Source organism: Phasianus colchicus, chromosome 7, assembly GCF_987193195.1.
Source record: "Phasianus colchicus chromosome 7, bPhaCol1.hap1.1, whole genome shotgun sequence".
In the NCBI taxonomy this organism is placed as follows: Eukaryota; Metazoa; Chordata; class Aves; order Galliformes; family Phasianidae; genus Phasianus; species Phasianus colchicus.
Window position 1 is genome coordinate 10738977 of NC_143442.1, and position 17096 is coordinate 10756072.

The 17096-nt window shown below is 43.5% G+C and overlaps 1 protein-coding gene across 3 annotated transcripts in view; it reads right to left on the reverse strand.

The window, feature by feature from the left end:
* Window positions 1-10228: 10228 nt before the first annotated feature.
* The window catches only part of SLC15A2 (solute carrier family 15 member 2), a 36102-nt gene continuing 29234 nt past the window's right edge, over window positions 10229-17096 (reverse strand). For 2 of the 3 annotated variants that reach the window (XM_031590636.2, XM_090143672.1), the window contains 5 exons: window positions 16264-16374; window positions 14657-14753; window positions 12109-12255; window positions 11343-11447; window positions 10229-10523 (listed from right to left, as the gene is read on the reverse strand). In XM_031590636.2, coding sequence (XP_031446496.1) covers window positions 10347-10523; window positions 11343-11447; window positions 12109-12255; window positions 14657-14753; window positions 16264-16374 — 637 coding nt within the window. In that variant the 3' untranslated portion in view covers window positions 10229-10346. Of the gene's footprint in view, window positions 10524-11342; window positions 11448-12108; window positions 12256-14656; window positions 14754-16263; window positions 16375-17096 lie in introns of those variants that run through there. The other variant, XR_016468166.1, reaches the window with a different exon arrangement.

The following is a 17096-nucleotide window of genomic DNA, read 5'->3' on the forward strand; positions in this document are numbered from 1 at the left end:
ATAAACACATTGGAGATGGCAAAGAGGGAACTCTGGGCACTCAGAACTGATGGACCCCAGCAAAATTTTGGGGTATTCAGGATGTCTGAGATAGGCTTTGGGCAACACCCTCTTGGCCTGAAAGCTTTTCCATAAGTTGACATTCAAAGCATCACATAATTGCCTGATCTTCAGCCAAATCTATGTCAGATGGACACCTTTGGCATGGCCAGATCCCAGATGGTAGGTACTCTGGCCAAGAGGATGGGGGACATTGGTCTCCACCTTTCCAGGCCTGACCTCGTGGTGACAAAGGTTTCACCAGCTCAAAGGGATCAGATCCTTGCAGGAATTGCCTGCCAGCACAGTTTGCAACTTCAGCATTACAACTTGCTGCACTAAAAGAAAATAAATCAATTATCACAGGGCAGTTCATAGTTGACAAACATGAGTGATGGTATCTTCATAATTAATGTTTGTGAGAAAGCAGTTTAATGGCTTGGTTCCTTGTGTCTGGCTTGATGTGCAATATATGGCAGTCAGTGCAAGAAAAGATGGTAGCTGGTATCACTTTATCCTTGATGTCCAGCTGGTAGCTGTGGCATGTGAACATGCACTCAAGCCTTGCTCTCAAACCTTAGTCCCAGTAGCAGCAGAGAGCTGCAGGTGTCTCTGCATCGATGGTTGTGTGCCCAAATTGGGAAAGGTCCAGGGGCCTGGATGCAGGGCAACTTCTCAGGGCTGCTCCATACATCTGCAGGGTTCTGTGGGCTGCAGATGCCCTAAATTTCACAGACAAAACACCCATCCTTGTATTGGACCTGGAGCAGCACCGTGGGCTACCCAGCTTCCAACAAAATGCAGTTGTTAATGGGAACAGCATTTCTGGCACGTTACGGTGATTGATGCTGAGTCGATCAACGAGAAAACTGTTAAGCAAGCCTTAAAATAAAGCGAGATGAAGGCTTAAATACCAGGTGGAACTATCCCTGCAATGGGGATTATTGCAGGACTGAAGATTTGCATGCAGACATGCTGAAACGCACTGCCAGGCCCACCACTGCTCCCAGGGGAAGGGAGCAGAGTGCTTACACTACAGAAAGGGATGGGCACCGAGCGGCGGACACTCACGGGCTGTGATAGGTCTGAGCCAGTGGTTTTACTGCTTACCAAACAAAAGCAATGAAAAATGCTTTCTCTATGAACATGCTATTCCAAGCCAAGATGAGGTGCTCGCCTGCTTTTATTCTGTTCCATCAAGTTTTGCTTGATTTGACTTTTTCTTGCTTAAGACGAACGTGATACGCTGTGCTGGAAGCTGCCAGCTTCAGTCATTTTTGTTGGTGTGACATTTGGTATTTCACAATTCCTGGGGGCTCCTCTTTTGAGAGTCTCAGCTTTTTTTTTTTTTTTTTTTTTTTTTTTTTTGCATTAAAACAAGTACATTGTTTCCAGGTCGGGTGTGGAGAAACCTATGTGTGGCATCCAGCTTCCAAACCCAAAAGGAACATTAAAAAAAAAAAAAAAAAAGAAAAAACAAACACACAAAAAAATGAAAAACCCTCAAACGTGTTATCGTTTAATCATCTGTGCTTTTCAACCACTATTCCTCTGGGGAATCTGATGCACAGATTTTCTGCTAACAAAAGGCGATTTTACTGGAGAACAAACTCACTTCTCATCTCCCAAGCCTGGCTCACGTTCCAGTGAATTCCTGCATTGTGCATGCACAGCTCACGGTCAGAAATCGCGGGGCAGAGCTGGCCTTGTGCCCAACATATGGCCCAGTGCCCAGCACGTGCTTCCTGTGAGTCTCTGTTCCGCTGCTGTTTTCCCCTAGAAGATGCCCCTGTCTCGGTGAGAGCTTCCCCACTGGTTACCCAAAACTCACGTGAGCCTCGGCGTTCACACCAGGCTTTCCCACGGGGTGTAGCATCCTCCAGATGTTAGGGCCAAACCCAGCACATCCTTCTGGATCTCTCCTTTCTGCAAAGTCTCGAGGTGGCCTCCTTGCTCCGAGCTTGCACTCAAAGGACCTATCTACTAAAGCACTTATAGGCTGAACAGACCCAGCAAGCTCTGGGCTGAGAGGGAAAACCTGCTCCTTTTGCCAGCACATCATGTTAAGCTTCTATATTTAAAATGACTACATAAATGAAGAAATGAAAAACAGGTCTAAGCACTTTACCAGGCAAATCCGATTTCCGCTTAGGAGAATTGGATAGAATAAAGCTAAAAAAATTTTGCTTCAAGGATGAGATTTAATTGAAAGTCCCAGTGCTGGTTCTCTGACTGCACTTGTAGGTTCAGAGAATAAACCTGCCAGCCATCAATTGTCTTAAACAAGATCATCGTTAATCCTGACTTCAGCTGTCAAAAAGAATGAGACTGCAAACTAAGAGGGGCACGAGGAAAAACCCAATCATTTGTTTGTTAAATATTTGCAACACATCATATCAATAATGGATAATAAGAAAATATTGGCCCTCCAGAGCTGATACACAGCACAAAGCTGTGCTGAATTGCATCTAAACTGTTATCAATAGCACATTTATTATTATAATAGATGAAAAACAAGCTTTCTGGCTGCAAAACAAGATCTATTTGAGCTTGAGCTATTTGGATGTATTCTAAATGTTGTGATTAAAATGCAGCATGAATGTTCCTTTAAAAAAAAAAAAAAGAGAGAGAAAGAATGAAGAATAGATTTGCTACAATTACATATGCCATCCAGCTCTGACTCAGTAACCTGAAAGAAAAAAGAAAACAGGGAGAATTGCATTTGTGTCCAGCCAGGCATTTCTCATCTTCAGGGCTTGATTCAGAGCCTAAGCTAACAGACTCTTCCTGCTGGGTCGGGATCCAGCCTTAGGCCTGAGGGTTTGAAGCAAGGACCAGCCAGATTGCACTGAGCTCCCTATGCAGGTCAGGGTTTGATTAAGCTCTGGCAAAGGAACCCAGCTGAAATCTATCTTGCTCCAATCAAAGACAACCATCATTTACGGGTGGAATTAGAAACACAAGAAACTGTAGAAAGAGATAAAGCAGCCAGCTAGGTGAAAAGGGAACAAGGTTTCGCTTCTGGAGCAAACAGCTCAGGGACCGAGGGGCTGCAGTGGCACCCTGCCCTCTGTGCTATTGCATGTGTTCAAACCTGTGGGACACAATCTGCCTCCCACAGCAAGGAGAGGCTGCCTGCTGCCTCCTGCCACCCTGCCATTAAGTTCCTCTTTGTTCTGACAAAGCAGAGACTAGCGACTTAGAGCAATCTCCTCCTAGCTCTCTAAGTAATTGCATTCGCTTATGTCCTTTAATGATAAGCCCCATGAGGCCCAAAATACTGCACGTGCAAGCCAAATTGGCCCATCAGCTCAGTTTATCAAAGGGACCTCATTAGATCTCAGTCTTTGATGAAGACAGGAGCCGTCAAAGTCTACCCTACTGATTTTCTGAGTTTACTTTGCTCGCAGATCCATGGTGTGAAGGGCACTCAGCCTCCAGGCATCGCACTGCTAATGGGAAGCTGTGATGAGGAAGGCAAAACTGTGAGAGAGAAACGAGGAAAAACCACAGCAGAAACCTGGGACAACACTGGAGCTCTTAGCAACCCGATCTAGCTATAGATGTCCCCGTTTGTTCATTGCAGGGGAGTTGGACTAGATAATCTTTAAAAATCCCTTTCAACTCAAATGATTCTATGAGCGAAGGCTGAATAGGCAAGATGAGCCCTATGATGGGCATCACCACAAGACTGACCAAACCCTATTTTGGAGGCAGAAGTTCCCTTGGAGTGAACTATCACTACTAGGAGACCCAACTAAGAGATGAGAGGGTGACTGCCAGCAAGGAAACACAGAACCAACAGAAGACAGGAGTAAAGAAAGGCCTCTTGTGCACTCCAAAGTTTCAGAAGTGAGAGATTTGTTCTATATGCACTGGGAAGACTTCTCTACTCCTCCCAGTCTAGTCAGCCCATGGATGGGCACTGGGAGCTGTGTTAGTGACACCAGCAAGAGATGCTGAGCAGACAGGAGTAAAAATCCAAAGAAATAATCTGAGATTCCTGGCTTAGAACCATATCTGTTGGAAGGGACCTTTAAAGGCCAACCTCCCTGGAAAGAATACAGACACCTACAGCTCAATCAGGTTGCTCAGAGCCTGGTCCAGCCTGACTTTGAGTGTCTCTAGGGATGGGCACCCACCACCACTCTGGGCAAACTGTCCCAGTGCTTCACAAAAGGGTTTCAGGGGAGCTGGTAAATGAATGGCACCAGGACTAAACTGACCAAAGGTAAGTATTTTATGGAAAAGCTAAAAGCCAAGCCTGCTCCAAAAAAGGGAGGGGTGACAGAAGAAGACTGGAGCAGTGTTTTACATCATAGCTGCAAGCAGTGAACACAGCAAGATATAACAAAAAAAAAAAAAAAAGAACTGTACAAAACCAGCTAGTTCTGAAGCACTCAATGGCTTTTAATAGTTTTCAGCTCAAACAGAAGAGGGAACTCAGAGCTTACATTACAGCAGCTTGAGGAGCACTGTGAGGAACAAAGCACAATCCTTTGGTTTCAACCAGCACATACAAAAGGTGTGCAAGGAAGAGTTCTCGCTCCTCCAGCAGGGATGTAGAGGATTCTGCTGGCACCATGAGCTCAGAGGGATTCTTTACAGCTCTAAAGTTATGGCAGAAGATGGATGGACCATCTGCCAGTGAACAGGCAGAGCCATTTATTTATTTCATGAAAGAGAGTGCAGTGCTCAAAACAGCCTTTGGGGGAGAAAAAAAAAAGAAGAAAAACTGTGACATTAGTTCCAAAAGGAAGGCTACAGACAGGAAAGGGCAAAATGTAAGCATTGTTCAGGCTGCCTGATGCCCAGTGTGGTGTAGCAAAAGAAACCACCGTCAGGACAAGTAGGCAGGAAGAAATGCCCATCCCAGATTGGTTTTCTCCCTCTTTCTCACAAGAGAAGGACTCACAGATGATCTGGTGAGGCCAGGGCTCCAGAGCCTGCAGCGTAAGTGGGAAGCTGAAAGAGCAGCCTGTAGAGACTGTACAGTCCAAACCAGTCATGCAATGAGATAAATTAATCTAAGTGATGTTCACTTGCTTGTTGTTTCATCAGCTTGGCTGCCAGTTGCTATACTGCTGGGTTCTGGCCTACAGACACTGATTGACATTGATCTTCTGGTAAAACAGCATAGAAAGGCCTTGAGGAGATGCAGCAGCAGCTTGACCCAGAGTTCACTAGGAGACAACTTGTTTACTTCATTACTAACCACCCAAGATGGCAAAGAAGGAGGAGTTTAGAGCAAAGCAGTGATTTTCTTCATGCCATTTCTGTAACGTGGCACAAACCCTACTCAAGGCAAAACATTTGAGTGCCCCCAATTTTTGTCTTCCTGGAAAGGTGAGTGAAGGCCTTATGAAACCATGGGCAGCCCCAAGGGAAGCAGTGTTGCAGTCCATACTGGGGATTTTGCTTTTTTTTTTTTCCAAATTGCTCAGGAAACTCAAAGGCCTCACACCGTCTCCTTCTACATGACAGGTTTATCACACGTACTGACATGACGGACTAGGCTAAAACCAGCTGAAACTAGAAATGTTCCTTAAACTCTGTTGTTCATATCACAATAACAAATGTGCTAACAAGATGCAGAGGTTGGTATCATCCAAAATTCAGCAGCTGTGGTATTTGCCATGAAGCTGACTTCACAGGTTTAAGCTGCTGTTGCTAGAAAACATTTCCTAGGCTGGGAAAATAAATTCAGAACAAAGAAGAGGTTGTTCTTCTGCATGGAGCCCTGGCTAAAACTACCCACTAATTGCCACTCTCTATGATACACCTCAGCTGGTTCTTCTGTCCCAAGGGAAGCCAAGGCAGTGGCCACCATGGGTGGTGGAGCATCACCAGGAGCACAGCCTCTTCCTCCTCTTCTTCCCATCACTGCACCCTTCCTTTCACTCACTCACAATAAAGCTTGCATGTAGGCTACTGCTCAGGAAAACCACATCTTTCATGGACAACTCTAGCATGAGAACCTAAAGAAATGAGTGGGCTCAATCTAATGAAAGTAAATATTCTCCTTGTGTAAGTGATGCTCCTGGAATCATAGGACTCTATGGGGAAAGGAAGAGGGAAGAAGAGAGATGCAAACCCCTTGAGCTGCATAGCACAGCTTGCTTCCTAATAGCATTCTGGTGCCTCAGAAAAAAGAGGTAAATTTAAGGGACTCATAGCCAGGAAGTTTTTTTTTGCAAAGTTTGAAATCTCATTTTTATGCTTATCTCATGCAAAGCTGGAAGGAAATATCACTGGCCACACTTTCAACCTGCTAAGAGGAAAAATATGTTGGTCAACAGCCAGTACAACTGAAGGGAAGTTTGCTATGCTAAAGGACTTGATCAGAATGCATCCTTCCACAAAGCAAATACACGTGCATCCACAGTGGGCAAATCCCTGCAATCTCCATGAAGGCCTGCACACTGATGTGCTATAGATCTTCGTCAACCCACTGCTGTCCCTTAGCTAATCATTTCTGTAAGGCAGCCTCCAAAACACCTGGTGTGAGCTTTCCCTAATCTGCCCCAGGACAAACTCCATCACTTGCTGAAAGCGACAGGCAAAGCTGGACAGACAGCAGGCTGCTGTTTCCCCATAGGGATGTGCGCAGCTCTATATATGCTATCACTATTTTGGCTTCCCCTTGTGATACCAAATCAAATGATCGAAAGGAATAAGGGATACTTTCCTAAAACTGGGACGTAAGAGCTGTGCATGGCCCTGTCTCTGGGTGGTCTATATGGAAGAAAACCCCTGAGGCCTCAATACTTTACAGAATCAGGACCCAGATCTTTGATCCTGCTCTGAGTCCATTTGAAGGTGACGAAAGGGCTGCTAGGATGGAGCTGTAGCTCTAAAAAAGAAATGCTGTACTGAAGGTGCCATTTTGCAACCTTGTAGCTCTTCATTACAGCCCCTAGCCTGCTCCTTGCTGGTTGTCAGCACGCTCAGGGGAAATCTTTCCAAACTGCAGTGCATTTCAATAAACGGGTCAGGTTAGCAAAGCTTTACGACCGTAGCTGAAGAAGTGAGAAATCCAAATACCAACAACCAAGCAGGCAGAGCAGAGGAGCAGGTGACGATGAGCAGGTGGGAAGAAGGAACTCCATCAAATGGAAGAGAAACACAAGCAGAGCCTTTTATTCCTTGGAGCAGTTCTCCCAAGGGGCTGCAGCAGCCCTCAGCCTCATTTTAGCACTTTATTTATAGCACTGACTTCACATTCTTAACCTTCCCAACCGCAAACTGCAATTTTTCTCCCCATGGCATTACGGTGATGGTTTGGAACTTCGAGATGTTTGGGAAGGGACAATTTGGCATCAGGAGACTAAAAAGCAGATACAGATGACATCCTAAATGTATCTTTTATGAGTTTGGAATGCTTCCTTTAAATTAAGCTCAGAATGTGTGACAGCTTCTGGTAATGCCGCCAGTAAGGAAATAAAACATAAAAATCAAGAGGTTTTTGAGCACACACAGTCTTAAAGATCACATCTTTGAGTACCTTGCTTTCCCTCACGCCACCTCAAGCTGTGATGCACCAAGTGCTTCCCAAGGACAGTGCTCCAATAATTTCCGCTGTCTTTTCACCACAGATGCCCTCGAACCTCAACGCACTTCCAAATTCAAGGCTTATAAAAAATTAAATGCTCCAATAATTCTAAATTGGGTCTCTTCAGTACTATTGGAGCCTGTCCATTTCTTCCGTTCACATTTTTTTTTTGTTTTGTTGGTGGGGGGAAGAGGGGACAAAATGCTTTCTATTAGTGCTTCAAATTGGAATCCGGTCAAACAGCATCATAGCAGAGTGATTCAGCAGCCTCTGAGCTGTATCATAAAACAGGATTAGGAAAACAACAATGCCTGGAGGAGAAAGAACACACACAGATTCATGGCAAGAGAACAATACCAGAAAGGAGTGGAGGGAATAATCCCGACTTGGCTTCTGAGGAGCAGGTTGGATGACCTAATAGATGGCTTTCAATGCCCTTCATTCTCCACTTAGTCGCAGGGCTCAGCCACCCGGTTCCAGCTACCACAGCTTAATAAATGGCTCTGCATCAACTGAAGCACATTAAGCACTTCTGTGTGCACGCCCGCAACCTGTTGTCATTTGTCTGAGACCATGGTCCCCCTCTGGCACAAGACCCAGATGCTATTTCACAGCAGGCAGGAGCTTATGCAGAACTAGTGATGCACCCTCATGGCCATTTAGGACAGGAAGGAAAGGAAATAATCCAAGATTGCATATTCCAGTTACAAACCAAAAAGTGATGCTGTCTCAGTCTCATTCAAGAATACACACGTGGCAGCAAATTAAAGCACCAGTGATGTCAAGCTAAGCATACTCCTTAGCAGAATCCTGTTCAGGGTGGAAACCAAGAAAGTATTTCATGATATGTCCAATGCCAAGTTGGAAGAGGAAAGAATCATTAAAAATCTATTCTCTGGGAACCTGAAGACCCTATTGACAGCCTTTTTGTAAATTAGGCCACACTTGTCACAGCTGCAGCCTTGGAGTGACAGAGGAAGGCAGGGACTGTCCAAGGAGTTTTACTAGATTGGCAATTGTTGAAGCAGTTCAAATGCAGAACAAGAAAATTCACAGCTTCATGCAAGCAAGAAAAATCTCACAATTCCGCTAAAATACCTACATACCTACATGGGTAGAGAGACAAAAATCAGCTAGGAAAAGAAAAATCTCATATGCCACAGTATCCTTTTGTAGATTGAAAAAAGATGGTAAAGTGCTTCCTTGTTTAAGTCACTGTAGGATGCCTGGAATTTTATAGAAACTGCTGCAGTGTGTCTCCCAGTGGAGAATAACTGAAGCATGAGATGAGAAAACAGCCATACCCTAACTTGCAGCGGCAGGAACTATTAAAGGAAATGTCCAATATAGACTTTATATATAGAAAAATTACAAATAACAGCTTGGATTCCTAAAGTACAAAAATGTAAACCAATTCTCTAATCATGTCTAATCAAAGAATACTATCAGTTGCTGCAGACTTCTAAGAAGTACCGTATATCAGAGAGATGGTAGAATGCATATCTTGTTCAGTAGTGCTTTGGGAATAGTTTAGCCTGCAGCATTTAATTCCCTGTTATTACTTCTGGGCCGGGAGGTGAAAGTCATAAATCAGGACCAAACATAATTTGCAGTAATGGGGTGAAATACTCATAAAGAGAGTTACATGATGAAATTTTGGGGGATTGTAACTCTTCCAGTCTTTGATGATTGCAGTAAAAAATAATTAAAAAAAAAAAAACAACCAAAAAAATCTTCCATCTGTAGCATCTATTCTTCGCTGATCCCACATGGGATTTTTCATCCTTTTCTCCAAGCATCTCTACCTTTTGCTGGCATGCCATCCACCCTTCCTCTGTGCTGCCCTAAATATATACTTAAAATCATAGGAAAGCATTCTTTCCTTAGAAAGAAGGGCAGGTTCTAAATTCCATTGTCTTTACTTATATGGGTATTCAATACCACAGAACTTTTCCTAGGGAATTTTGCTCAGATTTCAGGACCCCCTACTGATTTTTAGAGGACTACTTTGTCCCATTTAGATGGCAGCTACATTCTGAGTAATAAAGACCACAGCACTATAAAATAACATCGTCTCCATTCTTCTTTCACCCTACCATCTACTGAGTTAAAAATTTAAAAAAATAAAAATAAAAATAAAGAGAGAAAGAGGGAGAGAGAGAAAGAGAGAGATAAAGAAAGAGAGAGAGAAAGAGAGAGAGGAAAACAAAGATAGAAGGGAAAGAAAGATAGAAGGGAAAGAAAGATAGAAGGGAAAGAAAGATAGAAGGGAAAGAAAGATAGAAGGGAAAGAAAGATAGAAGGGAAAGAAAGATAGAAGGGAAAGAAAGATAGAAGGGAAAGAAAGATAGAAGGGAAAGAAAGATAGAAGGGAAAGAAAGATAGAAGGGAAAGAAAGATAGAAGGGAAAGAAAGATAGAAGGGAAAGAAAGATAGAAGGGAAAGAAAGATAGAAGGGAAAGAAAGATAGAAGGGAAAGAAAGATAGAAGGGAAAGAAAGATAGAAGGGAAAGAAAGATAGAAGGGAAAGAAAGATAGAAGGGAAAGAAAGATAGAAGGGAAAGAAAGATAGAAGGGAAAGAAAGATAGAAGGGAAAGAAAGATAGAAGGGAAAGAAAGATAGAAGGGAAAGAAAGATAGAAGGGAAAGAAAGATAGAAGGGAAAGAAAGATAGAAGGGAAAGAAAGATAGAAGGGAAAGAAAGATAGAAGGGAAAGAAAGATAGAAGGGAAAAAAGATCTCAACCCAAAATGTGTTAGAGCTTTGTTTTCTGAGTAACAAGACTAATCATGTTTCCTCTATTTGGGGTCTCTCTCTTCTCTTCCTTTTCTTCTAGGTCCTCTGGATCCACACTGACATAGAAATATCCCATGATGGAGAAAATAATGCACACAGCAAAGAGTAGAACAGTGAACAAGACAAATTCAGCCCACTAGGAAAGAGAAAAAGAAATAAAACAGCAAGTCAGGGAACACCAGTCTCCCAGTCCAGAGGATTTTCTCTGCATGTCCAAGTATTTTTCAAAGTGCTGGGTGAAAGCTTTCCAGCATGAAAGGTTTCTCACAAGGTAGAAACTTTCTCATCCAGTTTTCTGGTGAATTGTGTATATGTATTGTAGTTATGTAAATGTGAATATGTGTGATGTACCTCAAAACAGGTCAGTTACCATGGGCTAGTTTCACTAAACCTCTTCTTACAAATCTGCCCTGACTGGCACATACCTGCCTGGGCTTTTTGCCCACAAGATGCCTTTGAGACAGGCAGTTTGCTGTGAGCCAGAAACAAGCCCTGGTTCACACCTTCACATCATCACCCCAAAAGCTTGGCAGCTTGGAAGAAACAACCTCTGCACCACAGCCTCCCCATGCAGAGCCCAGTGTTGCAGGGGTGCAATAGGCAGCCGGCCCTGACAGAATCAGGCAAGCTGCTTTTGGTACGCAGCAGCAACACATGGCTGGCATTGCATCCAGGCTCCAGGTCCAAATAAAGTCTGCTTGCCTAAAGCTGAGTTCCAGCACTATTAGCACAGCACAGGACACAGTATTACTTACTGCCATTGAAAGGCACAGGAAAGACCATTGCTCCAGAGGGCAATGCTGAGGGCTACACAGAACACTGGCTGGGAGACAGATGGGGCATGTTGGAGCCTGGGGCTGGGTAGAGAAACTCTGCCTCCAGGGCAGAGACATCCAGAAATACCATCCAGGGCCTGTTCTAAAGCATTAGCTCTGTTCTATAAGCAGAACCATACCTGCGCCATAGGTGCAGCCTGGGCAACAACAAGCACAAGGGTATTCCCAACAGCCACTGTCAGCAGCCAGCCTGCTTGCAGCACTGACTTCATGCTGGCTGGAGACTGAAAAGGGAAGAAGAGTCTGGTCAGTGGCTGTCATGCTGTGCCCACATCCCTCTACCTAGCCTAGGAGGAAATGGTGGAATTTTTTATGTGTCTCCTTTGCAACTAAGTCCTAGAGCTACATACAAGTCTTTAGTTGGTTTCAAAACAAGTCATTCTAGAGGACACATGAAGAAGGAAGTAATGGTTGCTGTTGCAGATCTGCATTCTGATCACCCCCAACCCAGATCACCTAAGACTGTAAGATCAGGAAGACTAGAGACCCACGCAAAAGGCTCTGAAGCTTGAAGCCTGCTGCCATGCGTCTGCACATCTTTGGAAAATACTGGATCTTGATGTTAAGCTTCCTGCCAATCTCAAATCATCCACATCTCACAACAGATTGTCCCATGAATTAATGCCTCACATTAATAAATATCTGCAGTTTACTCCAAAGATAAATTTGAGTAGCTTCAGCTTTTTGATCTTGCAATATCTCAGTCCTCTCCACTCACAAACCTTTTCCCCAGACAACCTAGTGTACCACAATCAAATTCTCATAAACACTTAGACCCCTTCAGTCTCTCAGTTTAAAGCAGGTTTCAAGCCTCATGCAACCTTGGCAGATGTGGGAACAAATCCTGAAGTCTAATTGTAAGCCCCTTATCTTTAAGTGGAGTACCTGAGAATAGGAGAAGGCCAGACCCGTAATGGAGAACATCACTTCTCCAGCAGATATTAATAAGTACTGTGGTAATTGCCAAGCCATATGGACATTGTTGGCTTTGATGTCTTCTGACTTCCATGTCTGAACTGCACCTCCAGACACCTAGCAGGAAAATAAAGGAACATCGATTAGCTGCTGAAAGATCAGATCCTTCCTAGGTTGGACTAGAACAGGCAATTAAGATGAAGCTTAAAGCAAAGACAGAAGCAAAGCTCTGACCTGGAAGTGAAACTGTGGGTCTGATCTCTGCCACATCCAAGCCTGCTGAGAGTAGGCTGATTCCTACTGCACAACATGGAAATATTCCAGCTATCTATTGTGCCACAAGATCTTCAAGATTTATTGCAAAATGGCAAGCTGACTTCTTCATTGGGATTAGGAAAAGTCTGTGTGGTACTTTTACAGAGTCTGTCACCTGCTGCTGACACCAGAGCCAGAATGGGCAAGAGGACAAATGCTCACTCCCTCCACACGACCACTATTTGCATTTCGTCAGTGCTGTATAACTCCCCAGCTATAGCATCAACACCCAAACATAACCAGTTCAGGAATTCTAAGACTAGCAGAAACTTCCCATACCAGGTATACTGAGACAGTTACAGTATCTGTATTTCTAATTCCTTTTGTTTGCTTTTCTAGGTGTAATTAATACTGCCTCTGATGTGCAGAGAAGCAGAGAGAGATTTGAGTAGCAGCCAGGCAATCATTAGGCTAAAATGCCTTCAGGCAGGAAACCTAGTGTTTAAGGAGAGTACATGGGAAAATACAAGGGATGTTTATGAGATGTACTTAATCACCATGCAGGGAGGCAAATCAAGAAAGTGTAATTTAGAAGGCTAAAAGGGGTGAGAGGAGAGCTGCACACTGCTCTTTTGCCCAAAGGAAATGTCACAAGTACTATACTACAACTGCACACTGAAGAAGGCTGGAAAGGCAGTATTTCCATGATTTAAGTATTACAGTTCAGCTATATTAACAGCCTAATATATTGCTTTCTTGGTTCTTCTATACAGCACTCTCAGCTGAGTAGGAGGGCATGGTACAAATCACTGCAATAATTAAAAATTATCTTGGCCTGGAGCAAACTAACTCTCTGCAGAAGGATGAAAGCACAGGGGAAGAGATGGAAAAACAGAGGGTCAGAAAGATTAAAGGACTGCACAGGGCCATAGGGTCTGAGGCACAGAGCCACCCCTAAGCATCCATGGAGGCAGCAAGGGCTTTGAGATGGGACCACAAAACGGGGTCCTTGCCCACACCCGTTTGGAATGCATCTACCTCACTGGCCTTCACTCAGCTACGTTACTCGAGGCTCGGATGACAATATTCTTAGGCTCATATTCTCTATGCAACTACTCTACTCAGCTTCTCATCCAGGGAAAGAGGTGTGAAGCCATGGAAGTAGGGACTGGCCAGCATCGGTTCAAGTGTGCATGTGTTTTGTGTACATAAATCTCCACACTCAAAGATGGCAGCATCTGCCTGTTCTCTCCAGGACCATGCATCCCATTCCAGCTACAGGAGGAAAAATGTTAAAATAAAAAGCCAAAACAACAGGTGTTTTACAGCTATGCTTTTCCCCTCTACATATTTGGATTCCACAGACATGAACAGCTCCCATTAGTTGCCCAACAGGGAGATATTCCTGCCAGGGAATAGCTGACAGCACTTTGCTCTGCTCATCACAACACAGCAGTCAAAGCCCCAAGGGGCAGCTCAGCAGCATGTCCTGTCAGACCTGGTTTGTAAGCTTGCCCGTGCAGTGGAAAGGTTAAAATGGGTACTAAGATGGTTACATTGATCTCCATGGCTCCTGCCAGCTGGACCAGAGTCAGAGCAGTGTCTCTAAGAAGCTGGCAGGCAGGCAAAGGATTCCACACTCTTTGGTTCACACCTCTGGGTTGTTTGGAAAAGCATGCCTTGACTTTACACTAGTCTCCAAATGAGCTGTACACAGAGTGAGAGGAGGAAAAGGAGATGCATAACCTCATCCACCTCTCTCAACACTTCGCTCCTCTTCTTCCTGTGCAAAATCCACATGCCTTGAAAGATCAACCTTCAGGTCAGTAAGTAAAACATGAGGGTGTAGCAGACTGTTTTTGCAGAGTTTCTCAGTTGTGAGATATTACCATGTACTGTAGTTTTAGAGGTTACAGGCAGCATTAGCTCTTGGCAATGTGCTGGGTCAATGCTAACCAAAAAAGAATAGTGTGAAACCAGCACAAATTGCAGGTCACTTGATTTTCTAAGGAGGATTTCCATCAAGCAAAAGACATTGCTTCTTGTTTAACTGGTAAGACTTGACAAAATCACAATGTAAGTTGGAATGACCACCCACCCGCTTTGTTTTTATAGTTGCCAGACCCTTTTGTTGGATGGCCTTCAAATGGTTATTGCCTCAGTCTCACAAAGTGAAGAAAGCAAGAGAGTCACCAACGTACGAGGAAAAACACTGCCAGAGACTAGAGCAGAATGAGCTTGTTACCAACACAGGATCACTTACATTAGTTATCACAACAGTGTACGATGCACCAAAGTCAATCAGCCCTAGGTCCAGGGTGAATTCCCCAGTTTCAGTTATGCATTTTCCATTATCATATCTAGATACAAGGATGAAGTACAGCATTTTCTGGTTAGTCTCAGACAAAGAGCACAGAGAAGAGCTATCAAAAATGCCCCTACAATGGACAGGAGAGGGTGTATAATTTAAAGCTGCAGTCAAGTTTATGTCAGAGGATCACTAGAGTTCTTGCCATCTCTTCCTTCCAGAAACACTTAGGCACTGACTAGAGTTCACCCAATGACCCAGGTTATTGCTAATGTTTTGAAAAGCTGATTCTTCCAAGCAACCTCAAAAATTTCCAGCAAAAAAAAGAACTTCTCTCTCTCTCTTTTTTTTTTTTTTTTTTTTTTTTTTCTCCCCAGCCTTATTTTTCTTCCAAAATTTTATTCACTCCTTTTAGGAACTGTGGGCCAGGCAAGTTAGCCAGGCTCAGTGAGCCTTCAGGATATCAGAGGATATGGCTCCCACAAGCCATAGTGTTTCCGTTCAACAGAGCAAATTAGCCTTTTTTATTTGTTCTTATGATTCTGGATGTCCAAGATGGCACAAAGGATCAGCAGCATTGCCACAGTGGTTGATGCATCCATCTAAACTGCAGCAGTAAGTCCGTTGGATGGAGCTTCTGCAGAGAAAAGCCATGAGGCTTTTGAAACATTGCAGAGGCCAGAAATGTTTTACATGAGCCAAGTCTAGTGCTGCCAAACCAATGCCATATGGAGCCCCTGTCTATCTGCCCAGCCTACAAGACCATGGGATGTTACTAGATGTTACCAGCTCACATGATGTCATCAGCTCACATACCAACACTTTGTCATGTGGAATATGAATTGCTACTTCTCTGAGAGCATCCTAACACTAAGAGCTTGGGCCTCAGAGAATATCAAAATAAAGCAGGTGCCACATGGCAGACAGGCTTTTCCATCTTCGACCTTATTCTGCTGACAGATGCACAGATGGTCTCTCAATAACTTCTCATAATTCATCCCTCCAGCTCCACACACAGTGTAACTGCTCAGAGGAAGTTAAGTTCTGTACATGGTCTTCTTCAAAAAGATTTTGGGCTCCCGATATTCTATTTACCTAGCTCGAAGAAAACTCAAATCATTACCTCAATTAGAATGTCATTACACTCATGTCATAGGAATAATGCTTCCAAGCAATAACGTTTCCCTGATTACGTTATCTTACCAAAGCAACAACTGCTTTGGGAAGGGAGCTATTCCAGACACAGTTAAGAACTTGAATCTATTCAGCAACATATTACACACAGAGAAACTGACCCACTATCCTTCAGCTTGGATGCTTTGCAAAATAAATGCATGGTTCTTCTGTACACACACAAGTGGCCTAGAGTAACTGCTCTGCACAGAGCTGATTATTCTGCTTTTTTTTTTTTTTTTTTAACAAACATCTGCCACACAATCAAATGCCAAGAGCACAGCAATTAAGTTTCTGCTATTTGCATGAAAAAGAAAAAAAAAAAGAAGGCCCGTGGTGCTCAAGGAAGGGCTTCAGTAAGGACCTTCAGCACAGCAAGGGAAACTTACGTGTCCCTCTCTACCAGTGAGTACCCAGAAACACCATAGTTTCTCTGAACAGATATGAACGGTTTGCTGTCAATGGTGAGGTTGACATCTTGGCTCAAACCATTAATAAATCTGCAAAGAAAGCATATTATTAGGCTGTCAGACAGGGCAGGAAAAGTGTAATATGAATCACTTAAAAGAAGTGCACTCTCTCCCAAAGCATTCTGTGACTCCATAAGGTTATGCCAGTTTCTCCTGCAAGCTACCAAAGTATCAGCCTGACTCAATGCCTAGGTTTTCAATAGAAGACTAGTTTTCCTATTGCTATGTAATTTTACTCTCTTATGGTCTCTCCTGTGCAGAGAGACCTCTTATTTGTGTGTGTGAGAATGAACTTACCAGCAATCTCTTCTCAGACACATTCTTAGATTCTTTCATATCTGTTCAAGAGGACAGATCCCCACCCCCAGGAAACTATAAAGGTGTGTATCCTGATGAGTGTGTGCACTGTGCTGCCATACTTTCCAAGGAGTTTCCAATTGCAAGAAAGAGTTTTCTAGCAAGATATTTCAAGATATTTTCATTATAAACAAACTTCCATGGGAAAGCAGAGGTTTGGGTCTGTTAGTGAAACCAAACACTTTTCATATGATTTATGATTTTAAGAATTTTGGTTTTCAGTTGTTAACATAGAAGGGAGCCCTAAAGATAGTCATGTGCTTAACAAAAGTAACTTTAGTGGAAAAAAAGAACATTCTCCTAGTTAAACCTCCTCAGAAATTTTTTAAAGGAAAGGTTTGAGATTCTGTCAAAAAATGCTGACAGAAAAATGAAAGAGTTTCTGACAGGAGGTA